This window comes from Alligator mississippiensis, chromosome 2 (genome assembly GCF_030867095.1).
Source record: "Alligator mississippiensis isolate rAllMis1 chromosome 2, rAllMis1, whole genome shotgun sequence".
Classification (NCBI taxonomy): domain Eukaryota; kingdom Metazoa; phylum Chordata; order Crocodylia; family Alligatoridae; genus Alligator; species Alligator mississippiensis.
The window spans coordinates 298792215-298812055 of record NC_081825.1 but is presented as its reverse complement, the minus strand read 5'-3'; the positions used below and the strand labels follow the sequence as shown (position 1 = coordinate 298812055).

The 19841-nt window shown below is 52.2% G+C and overlaps 1 protein-coding gene across 9 annotated transcripts in view; it reads left to right on the top strand.

Annotated features, from left to right (window-relative positions):
- The first annotated feature begins 281 nt into the window (after positions 1-281).
- Positions 282-19841, top strand: part of TRIM9 (tripartite motif containing 9) — a 148911-nt gene continuing 129351 nt past the window's right edge. For all 9 annotated transcript variants that reach the window (XM_059723394.1, XM_059723393.1, XM_019494112.2 and 6 more), the window contains exon 1: positions 282-1156. In XM_059723394.1, the coding sequence (XP_059579377.1) occupies positions 332-1156 (825 nt within the window). In that variant the 5' untranslated portion in view covers positions 282-331. The remainder of the gene's footprint in view (positions 1157-19841) is intronic.

Sequence of the window (19841 nt, the reverse complement as noted above, 5' to 3'; positions counted from 1 at the left end):
ACGTCACGCCATCCAAAGGCAGGTGACTGTAAATACAAATAAGGCCTTTGCAATCAAAACAGGGCATTTCCACGTAACCTGGGCACACCCGTGCCAGGGCGGGCGAGGAGGAGGACGCGCAGTGCTCGGCGCTGCACGCCCCTGGCCCTGGCCCCGCCCGCTGCGCAGAGCGGGGGGCGGCGGCCAATGGGAGCGGGGGGGCGGGGCGCGGGGCGGGGCGGGGCGGCGCGGCGGTGCGCTGCGCTGGGAGCGGCGCTGGCCGCAGTGCCGGAGCCGGAGCCGGAGCGGGAGCCGGAGCCGGTCGCTGCCCGCGGTGCTGAGCCGTGCCCCGATGGAGGAGATGGAGGAGGAGCTGAAGTGCCCGGTGTGCGGCTCCTTCTACCGCGAGCCCATCATCCTGCCCTGCTCGCACAACCTGTGCCAGGCCTGTGCCCGCAACATCCTGGTGCAGACCCCCGAGGCCGAGTCCCCGCAGAGCCGCCGCGCGTCGGGCTCCGGGGTCTCCGACTACGACTACCTGGACCTGGACAAGATGAGCCTGTACAGCGAGGCGGACAGCGGCTACGGCTCCTACGGCGGCTTCGCCAGCGCGCCCACCACGCCGTGCCAGAAGTCGCCCAACGGCGTGCGGGTCTTCCCGCCGGCCGTGCCCCCGCCGCCCCACCTGCCCCCGGCCGCCACGCTGGCCCCCGTGCCCCGCAACGCCTGCATCACCTGCCCGCAGTGCCACCGCAGCCTCATCCTGGACGAGCGGGGGCTGCGTGGCTTCCCCAAGAACCGGGTGCTGGAGGGCGTCATCGACCGCTACCAGCAGAGCAAGGCGGCCGCGCTGCGCTGCCAGCTGTGCGAGAAGGCGCCCAAGGAGGCCACGGTGATGTGCGAGCAGTGCGACGTCTTCTACTGCGATCCCTGCAGGCTGAGGTGCCACCCGCCCCGGGGCCCCCTCGCTAAACACCGCCTGGTGCCGCCGGCCCAGGGCCGGGTGAGTAGGAGGCTGAGCCCCCGCAAGATCTCCACCTGCACGGATCACGAGCTGGAGAACCACAGCATGTACTGCGTGCAGTGCAAGATGCCTGTGTGCTACCAGTGCCTGGAGGAGGGCAAGCACTCCAGCCACGAGGTCAAGGCCCTGGGCGCCATGTGGAAGCTGCACAAGGTGAGAGCCCTGCCCTGCCCTGCCCTGCCCGGCCGCGGGGGGGCTCGGTGTGTGGCAGGCCCCTGAGGGCCAAATCCTGCACTTCGGGGTCCGCCCTAAGGGTCTGCCACTGGATGCGGTCCCGTGCCCTCGCTCTGGCTGCGCATCTGATGCTCTCCCTGCCTTGCAATGGGGGACGGCTCCGTGGGGACACGTCCCCACATGCCCTCTGCCAGGGGTTGGCACGTGCCTGTGCTGGGGAAGGGGTGCACCGGCGTTCCCCGTCCGTCTTTCCTCCCTGCTCGGCGTGCGTCCCCAGGGCTGGGCCGGGAAAGCAGCAGGGAGGGATGGGCCTGCCAAGGGCCCCCACGAATGGGGGGAGAGCCTGCCCTGGGGACCTGGGTGAGCATGGAGGCATGAGAGGGGGCAGGCAGAGCCAGGGCTGCCCGCTTGGTTGCACACAGATCCGCCACAGGGCAGCATCTCCCTCTGCTTCATGCGTCCCCTCTCCGGTAATCCGGGTCTGTGTGGCGTGTGGCTGACCCTGCCTGAGGTAACTAGGGCAGAAATGACAGGGATGCAGAGAGACACGGTGCGGATCCCCCGGGAGCCCCCGCGCAGCGGTGTGGGAGAGCTGCCCCGGCCCCTCAGGAAACGCTTTCCAGGAACGCTGCCGTCCCGCCGTGTCATGTGCGGAGGTGTGGAGGCAAAGAGCCCCGTGGTGGAGCACATGTGTGGGCAGTGCACGGGGTGGCATGGGGGAGCGAGAAGGGCAAGGGGGTGCTTCTGACGGCCCTCGGGGCTGCTCCTGCAGGGGCGATGCCCCAGTGGCTCTGGGAGCGCGGTCTTCCTGAGAGCATGCAGTGGGGGGAGGGAGTGCGTGCGTGTGTGTGTGTGTGAGTGTGAACTCTGTGTGCATGCATGTCCATGTGTGGCCCCTGTGTGAGTGTGTGTGTATGTCCTCCTTGTGTGTGTGTGTGTCCTCCTTGCATGCGTGCGCGTGTGCGTGTCCTCCATGTGCATGTGTTTGTCCTCTGTGTGTGTGTGTGTGTGTGTGTGTGTGTGTGTGTGTGTGTCCCCTCCATGGGTGCATGCATATGTGTGTCCTCCAGGTGGTTGTGTATGTGTGTGTGTCCTCCATGTGTATGTGTGTGTGTTGTGTGTGTATCCCCTCTGTGTGTGTGTGTCCTCCGTGTGTGTGTGCATGTGTTTGTCTTCCATGTCTGTGTTTGTCCTCCATGTGTGCATGTCCTCTGTGTCTGCACGCATGTGTGTCCTCCATGTATTTGTTTATGTGTCCTCCACGTGTATGTGTCCTCCGCATGGGTGGGGGGGTGGGGGGTGTGCATGTGTTTGTCTTTTGTGTGTGTTTGCCCTTCGTGTGTGTGTCATCTGTGTGTGCATGCACGTGTGTCCACCGTATACATGTGTCCTCCACGTGTATGTGTCCTCTGCATGGGTGTGTGTGTGCATGTCTCCCTCCCACAGCCCGATGAACAGGCTCCCCACTACGACACTCTGGTGCATGTCCTCATCCACCCAGTGACACCAGTCACCCCTGGGTGTCGGGGCCTCCCTGGCTTTCTCGCGGGGGCCAGGAACAAGCGCGTTTCCCATGGAGGGGCGTACTTATGTATTGCGTTACGCTGAGCCGCGCATCTCCGTACAGCCTTGCAGTCGAGGGATGGAGGCGGATGCGGGCCCTGGGGAGCTGCCTCCCAAACAAATATCGCATCACAGGCGAGCAGTGACATCACACGGTTTGGCTATGAGTCTATCCAATTTAACTCCTCCTCTTCTTGGCGTTGTTAGGGCTCAGTCCAGCTGAGCTCTTTAATTAAGTACATGCATAACATTAAGCCTTTGAAGAAGCCTCGTTAGCTATAAAAGGCCCGTGCCTGCAGTTAAGCCCATACTAAAGAGAGGGGCTTTAGTCCCTTTAATGAATATAGAGAGTCCTAGGCTGACCCCTTCATGAGTGGATTTTAACTCAGCTGCTCTTCGGAAATGAAGCCGAGCGGAGATGCTCTTTTGGAGGCCTTTGGTGTCACCGGAGGTGATCACTTCCCTTGCATGTCTTAGCTTCCTGAGCCGGATTTCCGAACATTCGGTCCGGCTGTGCTTTCTCCTGAGTCACCCTGCCGTTCGGCTCATGGATAGGCTGGAGATGCCAGGCTTGTTGCTACTCCCTGCTGGGTAGCAGCTAGGCCAGGAGAGCGTGTCTTGTAAATGCAATAGGATTGAGTCCTCGAATCTGGGAGTGGGCAGCCAGAGCATGGGTCAGGCTTTTGGGGAATGTATGTATTGCAAATAAAGAGCATCAGCCATTGGCGCTTAAAGGCTTCATCCTGCAAGGGGCCTGGGTAGATGAGCACTCAAATGCCTTTCAGGTGTTGAGTCTTTGTGCCCCCACACTACCCAGGGGGGCTTCGACCTGTCACAGAACGAGACGCTGCAAATCAAACAGGACTGGCTGAAAAAGGCTAATTTAAAAGACGGAGGGAATGTCATTCTCGTCCGTCTGGTCATCGTGCTGTGCTCGAGGTGGGCTCTTGGCTCTAATGCACCTTTGAAGCGTGCAAGAGGGCATGACAACGTTCGGATCATGCTCTGCAAACCGACAGTGGAAATATACAGTGGCAACAAGTAACGTCTCTTTATTTCTACTATGAGAAGGACTCGGTCCTTGGTTAAACCCGCGCTGAGCTGAGAACGCCTTGATGAGTTGTTGTTCTTGAAAGCAGTATTCATATATCAAGTTATGACGGCCTAATGCCACAGCTGTTAAATACAGCGTGCTTTACTTAGGGAAGAGATCAATCACCTCTCCCTAGAGAGCTCTTTAACAAGTGACCCACTTCTTCACTATGCGGTGAGACCGTGCTGACGGTGCCGTTCTCACAGCCGAGAATTGCAGATTCAAATGTATATATTTCAGAGAGCGCTGATTTTGAAAATGGGCACAGATAACAAGATAAGACCTTTTCTGTGTGGCCTTGCCTTCCAGCAGAGCTATTGAGATGGTATGCACAGGGACCAAGAGGAAAGTGGAGCGATCATCTGAAACATCCTCCTTTTCATAATATATACATCACTGATCTCTGGAGTTTTCCTTTTATGCAGACGAGCTTAGTCTTCTTGGATTCAAGGGCACATGGGGCCAAACTTTGTCTTTCTTGCAATATTCCCAGTGCCGCTTTATCTCTCACGAGGACGTTTGCATGAATAATGAATACAGGGTCAGTCCAGCTAAGGGATCTCTGAGGTCACTTAAGTCCATTATGGTGCTACTGCGGGCAACTGTGTTATCATTTAGAAACCGAGGAAGCTCCACCATTAAGTGAGGTAGGGTATTGGCTGCTTCTGGGGCAAAGGGAAAGTTGTTTCAGAGCCTTGCTTCTCCGGTTAAAAACCTTTCTTGTTCTCCACGTTTAGAAGTTGTCCTGATTAAGCACTGAAACCCCAACAGCTTGGTTATTTCTGTTGGTCTCCAGGTTTTAAGCTGCTCATGACTTGAATATCTGAGGGTCTTCTAAGCACAAGCAATAGCAATAGTGAAGTCCCTGCTAGGTGTCTTGGAGGCTCTGCTGTGTTTGGTTGTGTACCTGCGGAGGGATTCAGCTACCTGGCCAAACATACCAGTAAGTGCTAGGAGACATAATAGGGATATTTGATGGGCCACGTTGGCACCTAATCCCTCCATGATGGAGCATTTGCAAACATTTGGTCATGTGCAGTGTTTGGGAATGAAGATGGCAATGAAAATGGTTTGGGGGCTGGGGCACATGACTTATGAGGAGCAGCTGAGGGAATTGGGCTATTTAGTCTGCAGAAGAGAAGACCAAGGTGGGGATTGAACAGCAGCCTTCACCTCCCTGCAGGGGGTTGCAAAGAGGATGGAGCTGGACTGTTCTCAGTGGGGGCAGATACAGAACAAGGAGCAATGGGCTCAAGGTGCAGCAAGGGAAGTTGAGGTTGAATATTAGGAAAAACTTCCTCACTAGGAGGGTGGTGAAGCACTGGAACAGGTTACCCAAAGAGGTGGTGGAGTCTCCATCCTTGGAGGTGTATAAGCCCTGGCTAGACAAAGCCTTGGCTGGGACGATATAGCTGGGGCTGGTCCTGCTTGGAGCAGGGGGTTGGATTAGATGTGACCCCATGAGGTCCCTTCCAGCCCTCATTTTCTGTGATTCTATGGCATCGGATGCATGGAAACGTAGAGGAAGGAAGCAGAAAAGAAAAGGAGGCTCTTCTCCTCCCTGGCGTTGAAATCCAGACACCTCACTGGTGGTTGTTAGTCATTACTGTTATGCAGGCAAGGTGGCAATCCCAGCATAATCCCAAGACCCTTGGACTTGGCACGTGCAGGAGCTGGAGGCCCTTCCTCAGTCCAGTTTTGGTATTAGGGCTACAAGGAGAAGAAGGAACTGCCAGAATAAAGGACACTAAAATACCCACCACTGCTTTGTGCTGTATGTCCAGAAAGCGTGTGCTCTGTAAAAAGGTTCAGGACAGACAGATGCAGCAGCAGCATGACCGAGACATAGACCTTGGCACACAACCCGCTGGGACTGGTGGGGTTTACACTGCATTTGTACACCAGTATAAACTACACCAGCCTCTGGAGCAGAGAGATGGCCAGCTCTCCTGAGATCGCTGCACTTAACACGTGCTGTGACCATACCTTGCCATTAAGGGCAGGTTCTTGGGTAGATGGGATATCTTTTCTTAGCTCAACTGAATAGTCGGAAAAATCGTGCTTTGCAAGCTTTCAGGCACATGCACCCTTCTTCAGGCAGAGGGAGAGGTTTGTGGGGGGTTTTGCCATTAGGGGAGCAGCTAATAGCCTGTTTGCTTAAGCGTGTGGTTCTCAGCTAACTCAAGGCCCCCCTCAGAAACCTCTGGATCTTCGTTTCTACTTGTTTTATGACTATGGAAAAATACTAGAGCAATTCTTCTGTTGAAAAGAACTCAGAAAGACCACAACAGGGCAGAATGTTTTTGACGCTATCGATTCCTATTTGCAATCTCCGGCTTTATCTTATGGACCATGTGTAGGTGCTTGCACCCCCAACAATGCTAATATTGTGTGGCACCCTGATGCACCCTTAAAAGGCTCTTGTGGCACCCCAGGGTGCTGCAAACCCTAGTTGAGAATCACTGACCTAAGCAAACAACTACCTTGAGATAAGCTGCAGACACACAACACAAAGTGTTACGCTGGTGCATTGCTGTTTGGGCTTTATTGCACACCAGATCTGAATGAGCTGCCCGGTGTGTTCCCCTCCTTTCTGGTGCCCGTATAGAGCTGCATTGCACATGGGTAGCTGGGTTATGCTGGGAGAACAGGACCATAAGACATAGGTCATTGTACTGCAATGGGCAGCCGTGTCACAGAATCCCATTCACAATATCACGGCCACCTAAGCACCTTGCCAGTCCCAGCCAGCAGCTCCTCAGAGTCACATACTTGCAAGTGCCCTCTGGCTGGCCAAGGGGTCTCCATCCTATACCCGCAACCTGCCCTGTAGACTCACCCTCCTGCTCAGCTCTAATAGAGCAAGGCACAGTCTGCATCATCTCCCGAAACCGGTGAGATACAGGGGCAGGAAGGGGGAGCGGGGAGCCTCATTTCATCATGAGCACCTCTTTGACACTTGTGCGTTTTTAAATAGATCACAACCTGGATCGGCCCATGGCACTGGGAGCTCCCTGTACAGCCAGGCAGCAAGCGGCCTGCTGATTTTAGCAGAGGGAACGCCAAATGATAGGGTTTCAACAGGGTTTGGATGGTACATGGGCGAACCCGCTCTTCTGGTGTCTCTCGCAGTAAGTGCCTGCCCTGACACTGTGGATGGATCTCAGCCATCAGTAGTGATGGCTCCACAGAGCCTAGTGATGATGCCACGAGTTACGCTCCAATAAGCCGCACAAACCACCTATCATGCAAGGCTTGTTAACTAATGTGCAGTCTGGATATCCATCCATCCAGACTGTGGTTTCAACAGAGGCAATGGCTGAGAGCCTCTTTGATTCGGCATCCTGAAATCAGAGTTATGGCGAGCCCAGTTTTGTGCCAGCTGCTTTGCACATCTGTGCAAAAGAAAGCATGAGGAATGGCCCCGGATCCTCCTGGTATCTTCCTTAAGGACAGCAGGCAGCAGAGCCAGGGTCCTGCCTGGAAGACAGCATTATTAATTAGCTGACTTGGCTGGTCCAGCCTGATGTCATTTGCTGAAGAAAGAAACTTTTGTAGGAAACCCCTTTCTTGTGACAGAGAGCGTCTCGCTGCTGGCTCTAAAGGGATTTCTTTCACACATGATACTCATGGGAAATAGCCAGGGAGCCTCTGTGCAGACAAAGCCGTATTTGCATTTGCAAAGTGAAATATTTGCTGCTGAAACAAGAGTGGCGGGGACAACCGGATTTCGCTGCCGAAAACAATGTACTTTTCCCCAGCCTCCGCATGCTGCTAGGCCTTCCAGCGTGCTTCCTTCGGGCTGCTCTGCAGGGTCTCACTGCCTCCCAGGTCTCCGTCCTGATGGCAAACTGCATTTTAGGTCCTTTACTTGGTCTTTCTGGTTTGCAGAGCCAGCTCCTGACTGGTATAAATGGGGATGGATCCACAGACACCTGCTTTCCGGTGAGCTCCAACAGACAAGGTGCTAGCTCCAGCAGTCTGGAGTCCGGCGTGGTTTTCTCTGGGTGGCTTTGTGCCAGGTGGTTTTTGGCTCTTCCTCTGCTGCACTTAACAGAGTCCAAGGCACCCTTGAATGCACCATTCATCAGGAGTAATTCTGTGCATCGAGTTTCATGACCCCTTCTGGGAGACTGGGTTTGGCCCGTAGAAATCCCCCCACAGCCGTGCAGTTGCAAAGCCGGTGTCCTCAGCCGGTGGAAGTCAGTGGAGCTCTGTTGGCTTGAGTGGATCATTCCCAAATCGGTTGATCTCCCTGGGGCTACGCCGTGTCACACCAGCTGGGCGCTCGGGATTGACTCTAGATTTTTAAAGACACCTAAAGCTGTCGAAAGCACTTAGGCATCTATTGACTTCTGCAAGGCTCCTAAGTGCCTTTCCGGACCTGCCCTCTGGTTTCTTGCTCATCACTGTTCAAGCTGTTCTGTAGGTGAGCGTCACGTGGGCCCAAATCTGCTCCTGCTTGCACCAATAGAAACCAGGAGCAATTCAGCTGAAGTCAGTGGCGATTCACTGGGTTCATCCGAACCTGGGCGAACCGTGAATCTGCTCCCGTGTCTGCATCCTGGAAGTTTCAACAGGTGGCAATGTATCACGGGGAGAGATCTGCACCGCCGGCTTCTGGTAGAGGAAGGTGATTTAGCGCGTGGCGTCATGGCGTGAAGCAAATGGTGCTAACATGAGAAAAAGCGTTGTTGTTTAGCCGTGAGCTGCATGAACAAAGCGCGTGCGGTGGAGTTCAGCCAGGAATACGTTCTCCGCGACATGATGCTTCTCCTCTCCCGGGCTGTTTCTTCTTGCTCCTCCATAGAAAGTAATCCCCCAGGGCTAGTGGCGGTATTTATACTTTTAAATAGCGTGTCTTGTTTATTGATTTGCTTCCTCCCGCTCTCTCAAACTCCTGCCCTTCGCATGCTTAAAAATCTGCAGCGGGCTTCCCTGAAAAATCCTACCGCATATCTATCTCCATGACAATAGCTGCCTGGGGTTAATCTTCCAGCCAGATAAGAAGGTGGTTTAAAGGAAGAAAGAGGGCTGGTCTGCAGAGACTGTGAACCTTTTTACAGAGCACACACTTTCTGGACATACAGCACCAAGCAGCGAGGGGTATTGTAGTGTCCTTTATGTGAGAGTGAAGGCACTTACTACATCATTTGACATAAAGCAATAGTGTTTGCATGGTTTTGGTTGTGTTTTTTTTTTTCTAAAGCAAATAGGTTCCCATTTAGCTACCAAATTCTTTTGAAACACGTGCCATTTCCAAGCATGCCTTTTTTCTCAAAGAGTCATTTCAAGGGGGCTCAGATCCCTGCCATTATGGATTTCATAGACATTAGGGCTGGAAGGGACCTTGCGAGATCATCGGGTCCGGCCCCTTGCATCACCAGCGCACTCGAATTGGGACATTCTTGCTATAGATCGCCAAGCAATGTTTTTTATTCTGTTTTATTCCTAGTTGTGGCAGTGCCTACAGGAATTTCCCCTTTGCTTGCACTATCCCGCTTGTTAAATTACTTTGCAAACAGTCCAGTCCCCTTTCTCTTTCGAGTACCCTCCCTCTCTCCCAGAGCGGTCCCTGTGCAAATTGAGCAAATAGTTAATACAACTGCATTAACATAATTAATCCTTGACAAACGCAATGCCGATAATGTAGACAAGTCAAAAGCGCTCCAACGCTGTAGCCATCGCGAGGGAAAGATGCTGAACTTCCTGAGAGCAGAAAATATGTTTGGATGCAATGAGCCTGGTTCTCACTGACGCTCACACAGGCTCCAGTGGGGCTCATGGGGTTAGTCCTTGTGCTGATATAAGTGAGACCAGCCCTGGGCTGATTGCATCAAAGGACCTATTCAACTGATCTCAATGGACACACCTACGGTTGTCTACTTCAGCATGGATTTCTAATCAGCACTGAATTGTCCGACCTCAGGATAAAGAGACACAGCATATAGTAATGGTACCCAGGTTGTAGCCGTATTGGTTTAGAGACAAAAGGAATCAAAACTCGTGGTAGAGGTGATATCTTTCATTAGACCAACTAGATTTTTACAACCAAAAAAACTGTTTTTTCTTTGCCAGCTTTCATACACAAGCACCCTTCTTCAGGTATACCTAGGAGAACTTGTACAATCTTTTCTCCTATGCCTGAAGAAGGGTGTTTGTGCCCGAAAGCTTGCAAATAAAGCCTTTTTTTTGCAAAAATCTAGTTGGTCTAATAAAAGATATCACCTCTACCATGAGTTCTGACTCCTTTAGCATATAGTGATGGCTTTAAAAAAAGGGCAAATCTCTTAGTTTTGCTAGGAGGTTAGACAGTAGATTTGTATAGGATGGTTAGGATAGCGCTGATTCTGCCTCTGGCAGTGGGTCGGGTTAGATGACCTCTGGAGGTCCCTTCCAGCCTGAGTCTCCATGATTCAAAACATCAGACAGAGTAACAGCAGTGTGGTGCGGGCATGCTCTCAAGCCAGCCATTGGTCTTAGTAACAAATGATATCATCAAGGCTTTCAGCAGAAAACCTCCACTACAGAAAAACCTGGCAAACGTGGTAGCAGCTCGTTTTAAAGATACGTGTTTCCTTGCACCTGATCAGCCATGAAATCATCTGGGTTGCAAGAATGCAGAAATGTGAATAGATTAATGCCGTTCCTTAATAAGGCATTGAGTGAACAGAGCTCAAGGGAGGAATCTTATAGTTAAAGCATTTGTGATCAGTGTTAATTATGCCTTTCATGTTGCTGGTCTCTTATTATCTAACTATTTTTTTAGAAAAGGGGGTTGGAATTGAACGTGAATGCGGTGCAAACCTTTCGTGCCTGCAGGCTAGTGGTGCTGGCACAGCATCTGCCACGGTGCAGAGAGCAGGGGTCAGCGCCTCGGCCCACGTAACTTGGCATGGCTCTGTTGACACAGACAAAGCAGCATTGATTTCCCAGCGTGGAAGATCCGGTCTGCAGTTTTGCTTGCCCGGTGTGATTCTGAAACACTGTCTAAGCCCTCGGTTCTCAGCCTTTTTTAGGCTCAATGCACCCTTGATAGACTTGAGGCACCCCTCAGGAGATCCATACCTCCCCTCGGAAAATGCCAGCTCCCAGTTTTCTCTTGATTTTTGATGACAGAAAAATACTGCAATTCTTCTGTTGCAGAGAGCTCAGAAAGCCCACGGGAGGGCAACATGTAGTGCATTTAACACTAAGAGGGACTCCTATTTGAAATCTCTAGGTTTATTGGGTGACTCAGGTTTGCACACTGAACAGTGCAACGTTGTTCAGCATCCTTGAAATGATCTCCAGGTGCCCTGGGGTGCCGTGGCCTCCTGGTTGAGAATCAGTGGTCTAAGCTGATGCTCTCACTTACATGGTAGAGACAGAGGAAGCAGGTTGTGGAGCCTAATTCAACCAGACCTCACCAGATCCTCAGCTGGGGTTTGTTTCTGTAGGTGGTTACCCCCACCACAGATCTGTGGCTGTGTCTTGAACCTTGTGTTCGGTCCCCTGATTTTTGCTGGGCTGGCTCGGGGGGGTTCAGCCGGTTGTTCCTTGCCAGCGTTTCCTGTGGCCAAGTCATTTCAAATCTGCAAATTAAGGAAAGGTTGAGGTTATTCTGCCAAGGAGAGACTGACTCATGCATTTGTGGCATCCCTCCTTTGAGCCTGTACTCCTGGTTTGTAGCTCCTGCTGCTTTCCATCCTAAGCTCGGATCCTGGACTCTTGTCCGATGAAATCCCGCTGTTCCCTCCCCTCCCCTTGTGAGGCAGCAAGATCATTTGTTGTGGTTCAAAGGGGATTCATCAGAATTCAGATCAGACCCGAGATGAAGCGAACACCACATGCGTTTCTGTGATTCCCCCTCCTGGAGCTGTAGCACAAGCTGGGAGGAGGTCCGTAGGTCTCTTCCCTTGTTATGCTGGGACCAGCAAAACATCAGCCCTTCATGGTCAGAGCGCTGTGAGCCTGAGCAGATGGCTGGTGACCATCCTGCCTGTCTTTCCACAGTCCTGGCAACATTTACTACCCTGGCAGATGCGTTCCCCCTACTCTAGCAGTCTCCGCTCCCCACTCCTTTGCCTCTTGACCTTTGCACAGTGCTCGCATGCATCCAGCATCTTGTCCATCCCCACCCCACACCAGACAACCAGCGCCAGCCTGTCTGGGCTCAGCCTACCAATTACTGCTGATGTGGGTGCTTTGCTGCCAGCAGTCCTTGCACCAGAGAGCAGGTGTGTCATAGAAATCATAGAGAAATGGAGCTGGAAGGGAGCTGCAGAGGTCACATCTAGCCAACCCTTGCCTGCAGCAGGATTAGCCCTATCCAAACCATCCCAGACAAATCCATCATTTAAACTCTTCCTAAAAGTATCATCAGCCCTGACACAACACAAGGCATCGCACCTGAACCTGCCACAGGTCAAGCAAGGGGACCACGGCAGCCAACGTCCTGCTTCTATACAAGTGTGTTAATATTTGCTCAAGAGACTCCAGGCCCCCTGCTACGGAGGAAGGCAATGCCCCCCTTCTCTCCCACAGTGTGTACTGGTCTGACCAACAGGTAAAAGTCCTCCCTGACCCCACTTGTGTCTTCAGTCTGACCCTGAGCAGAGGAGCAAGACCCTCTAGCCAGGTGCCTCCAACTCTAAGTCCCAGCAGGAGCATTGGCACAGCCCAGTCCCAACCCACGTCCTGGGCTGCAGCCAGCACCCAATGCCCCTGAGGAAGGCATAGGCAGAAGCGGCCCCATAGCATGGGTTGTACTAGCACACCATTCACTGGAAATGACATAACCGGTTCCCCCTGGACTTACTCTGATTTTAGGCGGGTGTCGCTCCATTGAAACAAAAGACGTGGGCCTTGACATTCAAATGTCCTGTCTCCGTGTTGATTTGGGGAACTGGAGATAGGGATAAGGGATATATTCCCCAGCGCCCTGCCACTTCTTTGTGCTGCTACGTTATCACAAAGCCCGCACATGTCGGTACAAAGCAGTTGGGCAGCACAGGTGGAGCTGGCTCCTGGCTGTTCATAGAAAATGAGGGGTGGAAGAGACCACGGGAGATCGTCTGATCCAACCTCCTGCTCAGAGCAGGACCAGCCCCAACTGGGGTCCCTTCCAACCCTCATTTTCTATGATTATATGAGCCGCCAGCTTCACCTGCACTGCCCAACTGCTTTGTATCAACACGTGCAGACTTTGCGAGCACAAAGCATTTGGGCAGCGCGGGTGAAGCTGGCTCCTGGCTGTTGTACATAGGCGTGCACGTGTGCAAGACGTGCGTACTGCAGCAAGCAAGGAATCTATGGCATCTGGTTCTCTTTGGTTTGCTGTTGATTTGGTGTTAACCTTTCTTTGACGTGCTTCTGAGGATGCTGACAAGAGCAAGAAGGGGCTTGTGGTTCAAGGCATCAGAGAGCTGGGGTCAGAGCCCAAAAAGAGCCTCGGACCCGAGACACTGAGCGTTCCCGCACCTCAGATCTCAGCAGCTGTGACGAAGGGTGTTTGTACCCGAAAGCCTGCAAAGACGAATTTTTCCAGCTATTTGATTTGGTCTAATAAAAGATATCGGATTTACCCAAATAACTTTGTCTGCCTGTATCCTTAGACCAACACGCCTCTGGGTATGGTAGGCGCACAGCCACTCCCGGCACCAACGCTCCTGTCATTTCAATGGGGAGAGCAGACTCTTGGGGGAGCTGGGCTGAGAGAGGATGCTGCTGAAGCCAGCCAGGAGGAAGGGGGCATCTGGAAGCCCACCTCTGTAGCCCAGTAGTGAGAGCTGTCCTCTGGGAAGTGGGGAGAAACAAGCTTCCAGTCCCTGCTGCCAGGCTGGCTTCTGTATTTTTTAAACTGATGACTGTCTGCTGTATAATGCATGCACCTTCCTAGTGCCCGAGCCCCTCTTTGGCCCCCATCTGCCTCAGCTCCATGCCTGTACACTGGGGTTGCTCTGCTTCCTTTCTCCCACCCCGTGTCTGCCTGGTCCATCGAGAACACGAACATCTCCTGGCACAGGCTGTGTGCATGTTGAGCCCCGGTGTTCAGTGGGACCTCTCCGTCATTATATAATGTAACGAGCGTCGTCATAACAATAATGATAATACTAATGTACCAGACCTGCTGAAACCTCTCATAAAATTGGCTTTAAGTGCTATCTAATATCCTCTTTCCTGACATATGGAAGGCTTCAGCCCAGATGTCTAATGTCCTGATTCAGGAATACACCAAAGCAAATGCTTAACTTTCAGCAGAAGCGATTGGGACTTAAAGGCATGCTTAAGCACTGTCCTGGACTGAGGTGCCTCAAGAAGTCAGAAGGGAGAAGCTGATCACATTTGTGGATGGGTTAGCTAGGCTGGGTTGACTAGTGCTGCTGATGATTACCTTAGCATTACTGTAAAAGTCAAAAGGACGGTGATCTCTCTGCTTTGCCTGTGAACATATTCTGCTTTCTTTGGTGACATCCAACAGACAAGGGCTGCGTGTCTGCTGGGGATATAAAATAAGACTGAAGACTTTTCAGCCGGAAGCCCATCCAATCCCAGTGTTATGCTCTGAGAAAGCAGCCTGAATGGCCCTTCATTGTCCCAGACTGCCGTTTTGTACGACTTGTCTGCAGATCGTCCAACTGTTTCTCAGTCCTTTCATTTACAGCCAACTCTCTGCAGAGGCTCCCGGGTTTGAAAGACTGTTCAAGTTGCACCATTGGGCAAAGTTCACTCGAAATTCCCCAGGGAAGGCATGGACCCATGGACCCGTGGGTTTGCTTTCCTGTCTTCTGTCCTGAGAAGATAGTTGTCATCTCCCTAGTCGCTGGTTAAACTCTGGAGTTCACTGGAGCTTCTCACTGGTTTATGTGCAGTGTGTCAGCCAGCAGCAAGGAGATCCAGAGCAAACCAACAGATGCCATTCCTCATCCGTGAAGATATCTTTTTCCTGGTGGAGCAATGTCTATATTCTGCAATTGTCTGGAAAATCCTATAGTAATGGAGGGTTTTGCGGCTCAGTTTCCAGCCTTCTCTTCTCTAGTGTTTTTCCGCCTTTGGCTACAGTGTAAAATGCAGGGGAGATAAGCGTGGGATCCGTTTGGCTTCGGCTTGCTAATGGAAGATGATAGCACAGATTAAGTGTGAATGGTGAGAGGGTTTTTATTGTATTGATTGTGTGCTGGCTTGTTGTTGTTGCCCGTTCCCGAACCTACAGACAGATGCATGACTGCCTGCTCAATAAATCTATGACATGCATTGCGGGCTGTGATCTTTGGTGATTTCTCTGCCCAGCCTCATCATGTTATGGACTCTGTCTTTGTAAGTAGCTTGGGGATCCCATGCCACTATGCGGGGTGCTGGCACCGCTGACTTGCAGTCTCGGCGTGTGTGAGTGGGTGAGGGGTGTTGAATCAGTAGCTGCCAGGGGCAGGAGGGGAGCACTGCCCTATCCACCTGCCCCATCTGCCTGCCTTAGGACACCGCTGCTAATTCCTGCACAGCTAACCCTATTGCACCTTTATGCTCCAAAGAGACCTGTTTGCAGGTCTCCGATTGTATTTGCAGCTGCGTGGCTGTGGTCGCTCACGTGGGCAGAGTGGAGCACAGGGCTCCGGGGTGCAACAGGATGATCCAGCCACGCACCTGGTAGCTGTAAATCCACAAATTTAGTCTCAGAAAACCTGGGGAGGGCCCCACTTCTCACCCTCTAGCCTTGGGGTCAGGGCACATGCCCAGGGAGCTGGGCACCTGGGATCCAGCCCCATTCACCCAAAGCGGGCTTGAATCACCTCTCCCATTTCCTACCAGGCTGTGAGCGAGGCCGGGGGTGGGGAGCAACCTATGGCACAAGTGGCAAAGGCAGCTTCTGTGTGCAGCCCACAGATCAGGGAGGGGACAAGCAGCACAGTGTGGCAATAGGACGGGGAGCAGAAAGCAGAGCAGGGAGGGAGCACAGGGCCAGAAGCAAAGCAGCAGATCAGAGAAGGGGATTGGGGCAGGGGCATTAAGTGGGGGTGCAGGGCTGAAAAGATTGGTTTTCCCCCCACCGCCACCCCAGGCTGCACATTGTCCAGAGCATACTCCAGCTCTCCGGCTGAAGCTGGTCCTGTGAGCAGCCAGAAAGGAGGATATGTGGGGCCAGGAGCAAGTGTGAGATGTTGCCCCAGGGGAGAGCCCCAGCCCAGGGGCTTTCCTGCACCTTGCATTCGGCATTCGCTGGACAAACTGTTTGAAGAGCACTAGGAGACCTCCCCTGGGGAGCATGAGACCCAGGCCCCGCTCTCCTCCAAAGCAGCATCCTTCTTGCTGAGCATCCCACCTGTCTTTGGTCTCACCTGTCTGCCCGGGGTTCAGCTTTGCTAGGAGGGCTTGCGGGAGCCCTGGACCATGCCTTGCCCATGGCCTGGTGAATAGGGCACTTTGCTGGGAAGGAGGAGCTACAGGTTTGAGCCCCTTCTGGGTGAAGGGGGCTTTCAACCTGGTTCTTTAACATCCTGGACAAGTGCCTTGACCATTAGGCTGCAGGGCAAAGTTGAAAGGTCCTTTCCTCCTCCAGCCTTTGATTTCTGGCAGGTGCAAGCCTGCCTGCATGATCCTGTTCCACCACAGATGGAAAGGGAATCTAAAAGTGCGTGTACACCCCAAATTACCTGTACCTGGCTACATAAGTGCTGATAAAGGTAAAATAGGATTTGGCCCATGGTGGCATAGGCAAGTCAGAAAGCAGACCCAGATTTCCAAAACCGGCCCCTAGTTGTGGATACCTTAAAAGGAAGAATCATTTTAGAGAGTAAAAGGTCTATTTTCTTCAAAACAGATAAACGAGATAAAGAGGTTTTAAAGCCCCAGGTAGACAAAGCTTTGTCTGGGTTCATCTAGTCTGGGATGTTCCTGGTTGGAGCGGGGGGTTGGACTAGATGTGACCTCCCGAGGTCCCTTCAGCCTGAATTTTCTCTGATTCTCTGAAATGGGTCAGCATTGATCTGCAAGAAGTGGGGACATGACCCTGTCATTCTTCTTACAAAAGGCCTGAAACTCCCATTAACACCCGCAGGCTGAAGAGACACTTTGTCTGCAGTGCTTCTTCAGAAGGTGTTCGGGCATTATCATCCAGTAAGAAAAATAGGATAGGAAAAGTGATATCGAAACACCGTCTCTGTGGCATAGTCTCGTATTGATTTCTTGATAAGGTTTTTTTTTGGCAACAGCAAATGGTCAGATATGTGATATCACCATGTTATCCAATGCTTTAGCTATTGTCTGAGCCTACTAGTTTCCCATGATGATATATTTGCCCAAATATGACAAGCTCTGTAGCTATTTGGGCAGTATGTGGAAGCTCAGTTGATTTGCAAGGTATCAGAAATCACTGGGAAAGTGCAAGGGGGCAGCAAATGGGTGTTTGTGCATGGATGCTGTTTTGTGTCCAGCGCTGGCCAGATTCCAGGTGCGCTACCGTGCTCTGGCTCTATTGAATCTGTGCGGGCCAGGGTCGAGCCGGGCCCGTCTTTGCGCACGCAGACTGTGGCCAGCAGCCCGGGCACGCGGGGCTGGAGAAAACCGCAGGGCGGTTAGGTATGCGTGAGCTAGAATTAGTCACGGAGGCGTAGTAGTTGATTGAAAAGATTATCTACTTACACCCAAGATGGTCGCGGTGTAGGCTGGACAGCTTTCCAGGTGCAGCTCCGCTTGAGTCCTCGTTGAAGGACTCTGACAAACTCGGCTCTTTGACCCCGGAGTGGTTTAGGCTCCGCGGGTTTGGTAATTCTTTCCTCACGAAGTTGCTGAAGCTCTGTGGGTTCGGTTCGGTTCCCAGGTCCCCCGGAGCTGTTAAGACTCCGTGGGTTCGAAAATTGGGTTCAAAGGATAGGGATACGTCTAGGATTGCACTCGGCAACGGGGAGAGGCTAGAAGCTGACCAGACCTCTGTTGCCTGCTTCTAATGCGTTGGGTCCGTAAGGATCTGCAGTGCTTAGAGATCTTCACACAGGGTGAAGTCTCCTCCTCCTGGTGTTTGTGGAGTCCTCCAACTTGGGCGGAAACCACACAAGCTTTTTATACGGCTAGCAAGCAAATCACTAGCCGCCACGTATGCATATTTTAAAACTAGTCAATGGTGGGGCACAAATTTGAATACGAATGGCGGGAACTCTTTGCAAAGTGCATTTCTGTGCTGCAAAGAAGAAATGCACCCTGCAAAGAAAGCTACAAAACGGCGGGAACTTCTTTTGCACCCGGGGTTCTCCTCTGCAACGGAAAACTCCACCGTGCAAAGAAGCTGCAGTTTTAGCGGGAACATAATTTAGCGTTGCCGAAGCACACACAAACAACAAATCACAACTTTGGGTTGTGATATCCCCCCTTGCTGAGAGCATAGCTAAATTATGCTATACTCTTCTAGCAATCTAGAACCTTGTCGTGAGTCGTCAAACGAGCAGACAAGCAAACAAACAAAGAAACAAACATAAAATTCGCTGCCCTGGGATTAATTTACATAACAATCAAGAAACAATAATCAACACAAACACATAATCAGATTCATAACAAAATTGCACGATCAGAGCTTCAGTGGGCGTCATGGCAGAGTCGTACGTTAGGCCCTCACTTCTTTCGGTTATGCCATCCCTCTCAGGGCTCCTCCTCGCCACGCGCTCTGAATCTCAGATCTGTAAACAGAAAACTCTCAAAAATAGATTAATGATCTTATTCAATAAACTTAAACAATTTCCATGGTTCAATTGGATGAAATCGTTGAGGATTCATCATCTGGCTCTTCTAAATAACGAAAACCTAACTCATAAGCCAATTGCCACTGGCCTGTGTCCCCTAAAAACCGAAGCTGCCGCTTGTTGAGTCCGGAACGCTGTAGGAGAAATCCAAACATGTATCGCTCCTCTACGGTTCTCGGTGGCAGTGGTGGAAGATCGGATCCACGTCGTCTGGTGCCTTGAAGTCCAGTCGGGTGTTGACAGTCCCGATCAAGAGACAACCTTGGCTCCATCAGGATACGCAGTCGTGGCAACTGACAAAGATTACTCACGGGTTGGTTCACCATTGGACTGAGCAGAATCCGAAGGACGACGATGTTCTTTTGTCCGTAGATCTCGAGGCAACTGTCTAAGCTGTGAGTGGTTAGTGGAACGGTTCCAGGATCTCGCAAGTGACGGTGAGGCCATGGTCTTATTCGCTGGAGTGATGTCAGTCCCAGCGCACATGCTCTCGGGTTCCAAGCACAATACGAGACGCCGATGATTGCCAGCATGAGATGCTCTGCGCCGGTATATTCTGGCCGTCCTGCATGCCACACGTGGGCTTTCTGACTAATTAGTCCTGCAACAAGCGCTGGCAGTGGGATAGGCCAGTGAGTATTACATGTTATCATGTCGATGTCGGTGACATGTCCTCTACTCCACGAAGCTTGTCTGACTAAGAAGCTTGCTTCTTCTTGGTTCAGCAGGTCGGATCCAAGTTCCACGACTAAACGTCCTAACCATACAGCTAGAGTCTCTTCAGGCTGAATTTTTGGTGCTCTACATAAATCCTGCAACTCAGTTCTGGTGCGAGCATAATAAGTAGTAGCAACTCTATTCGTCGTTGTTGTAGAACAAGCTGCTCCTTCGGGAGATGATGCTGTCATAGGCTGAACTGCTGCCGCGGGGGTTACTGCTGCTGTTGCTGCTTCAGGCAGGAGGGGCGGATGCACTCCTCCGCTTGACTCTCTCCTTCGTTGGCAGGAAGGCGTGGTCGGTAGGGGCGTTGCTGCGTCGCTAGGCGGGGTTGCCGGCGACGACGCTGCGTCGATGGGCGGAGTCACTGACCGAACTCTCACGGGTTCTTCAGAAGCTCCACCCTTCTTTTCCGGTTCTTCCACGCGGTCTCCCTCTTGCTCAGCGCCATGTTGGGCCGGCGTTTCAGGCTCCTTTTTCTCAGCCGCTTCTTTGACCGCTCAAACGGCCATACGCAGCTGGGTTTTCAAACTTAAATTCTTTTGCATTAGATTCATTATAGTACAAAAAGCTGCACTACATT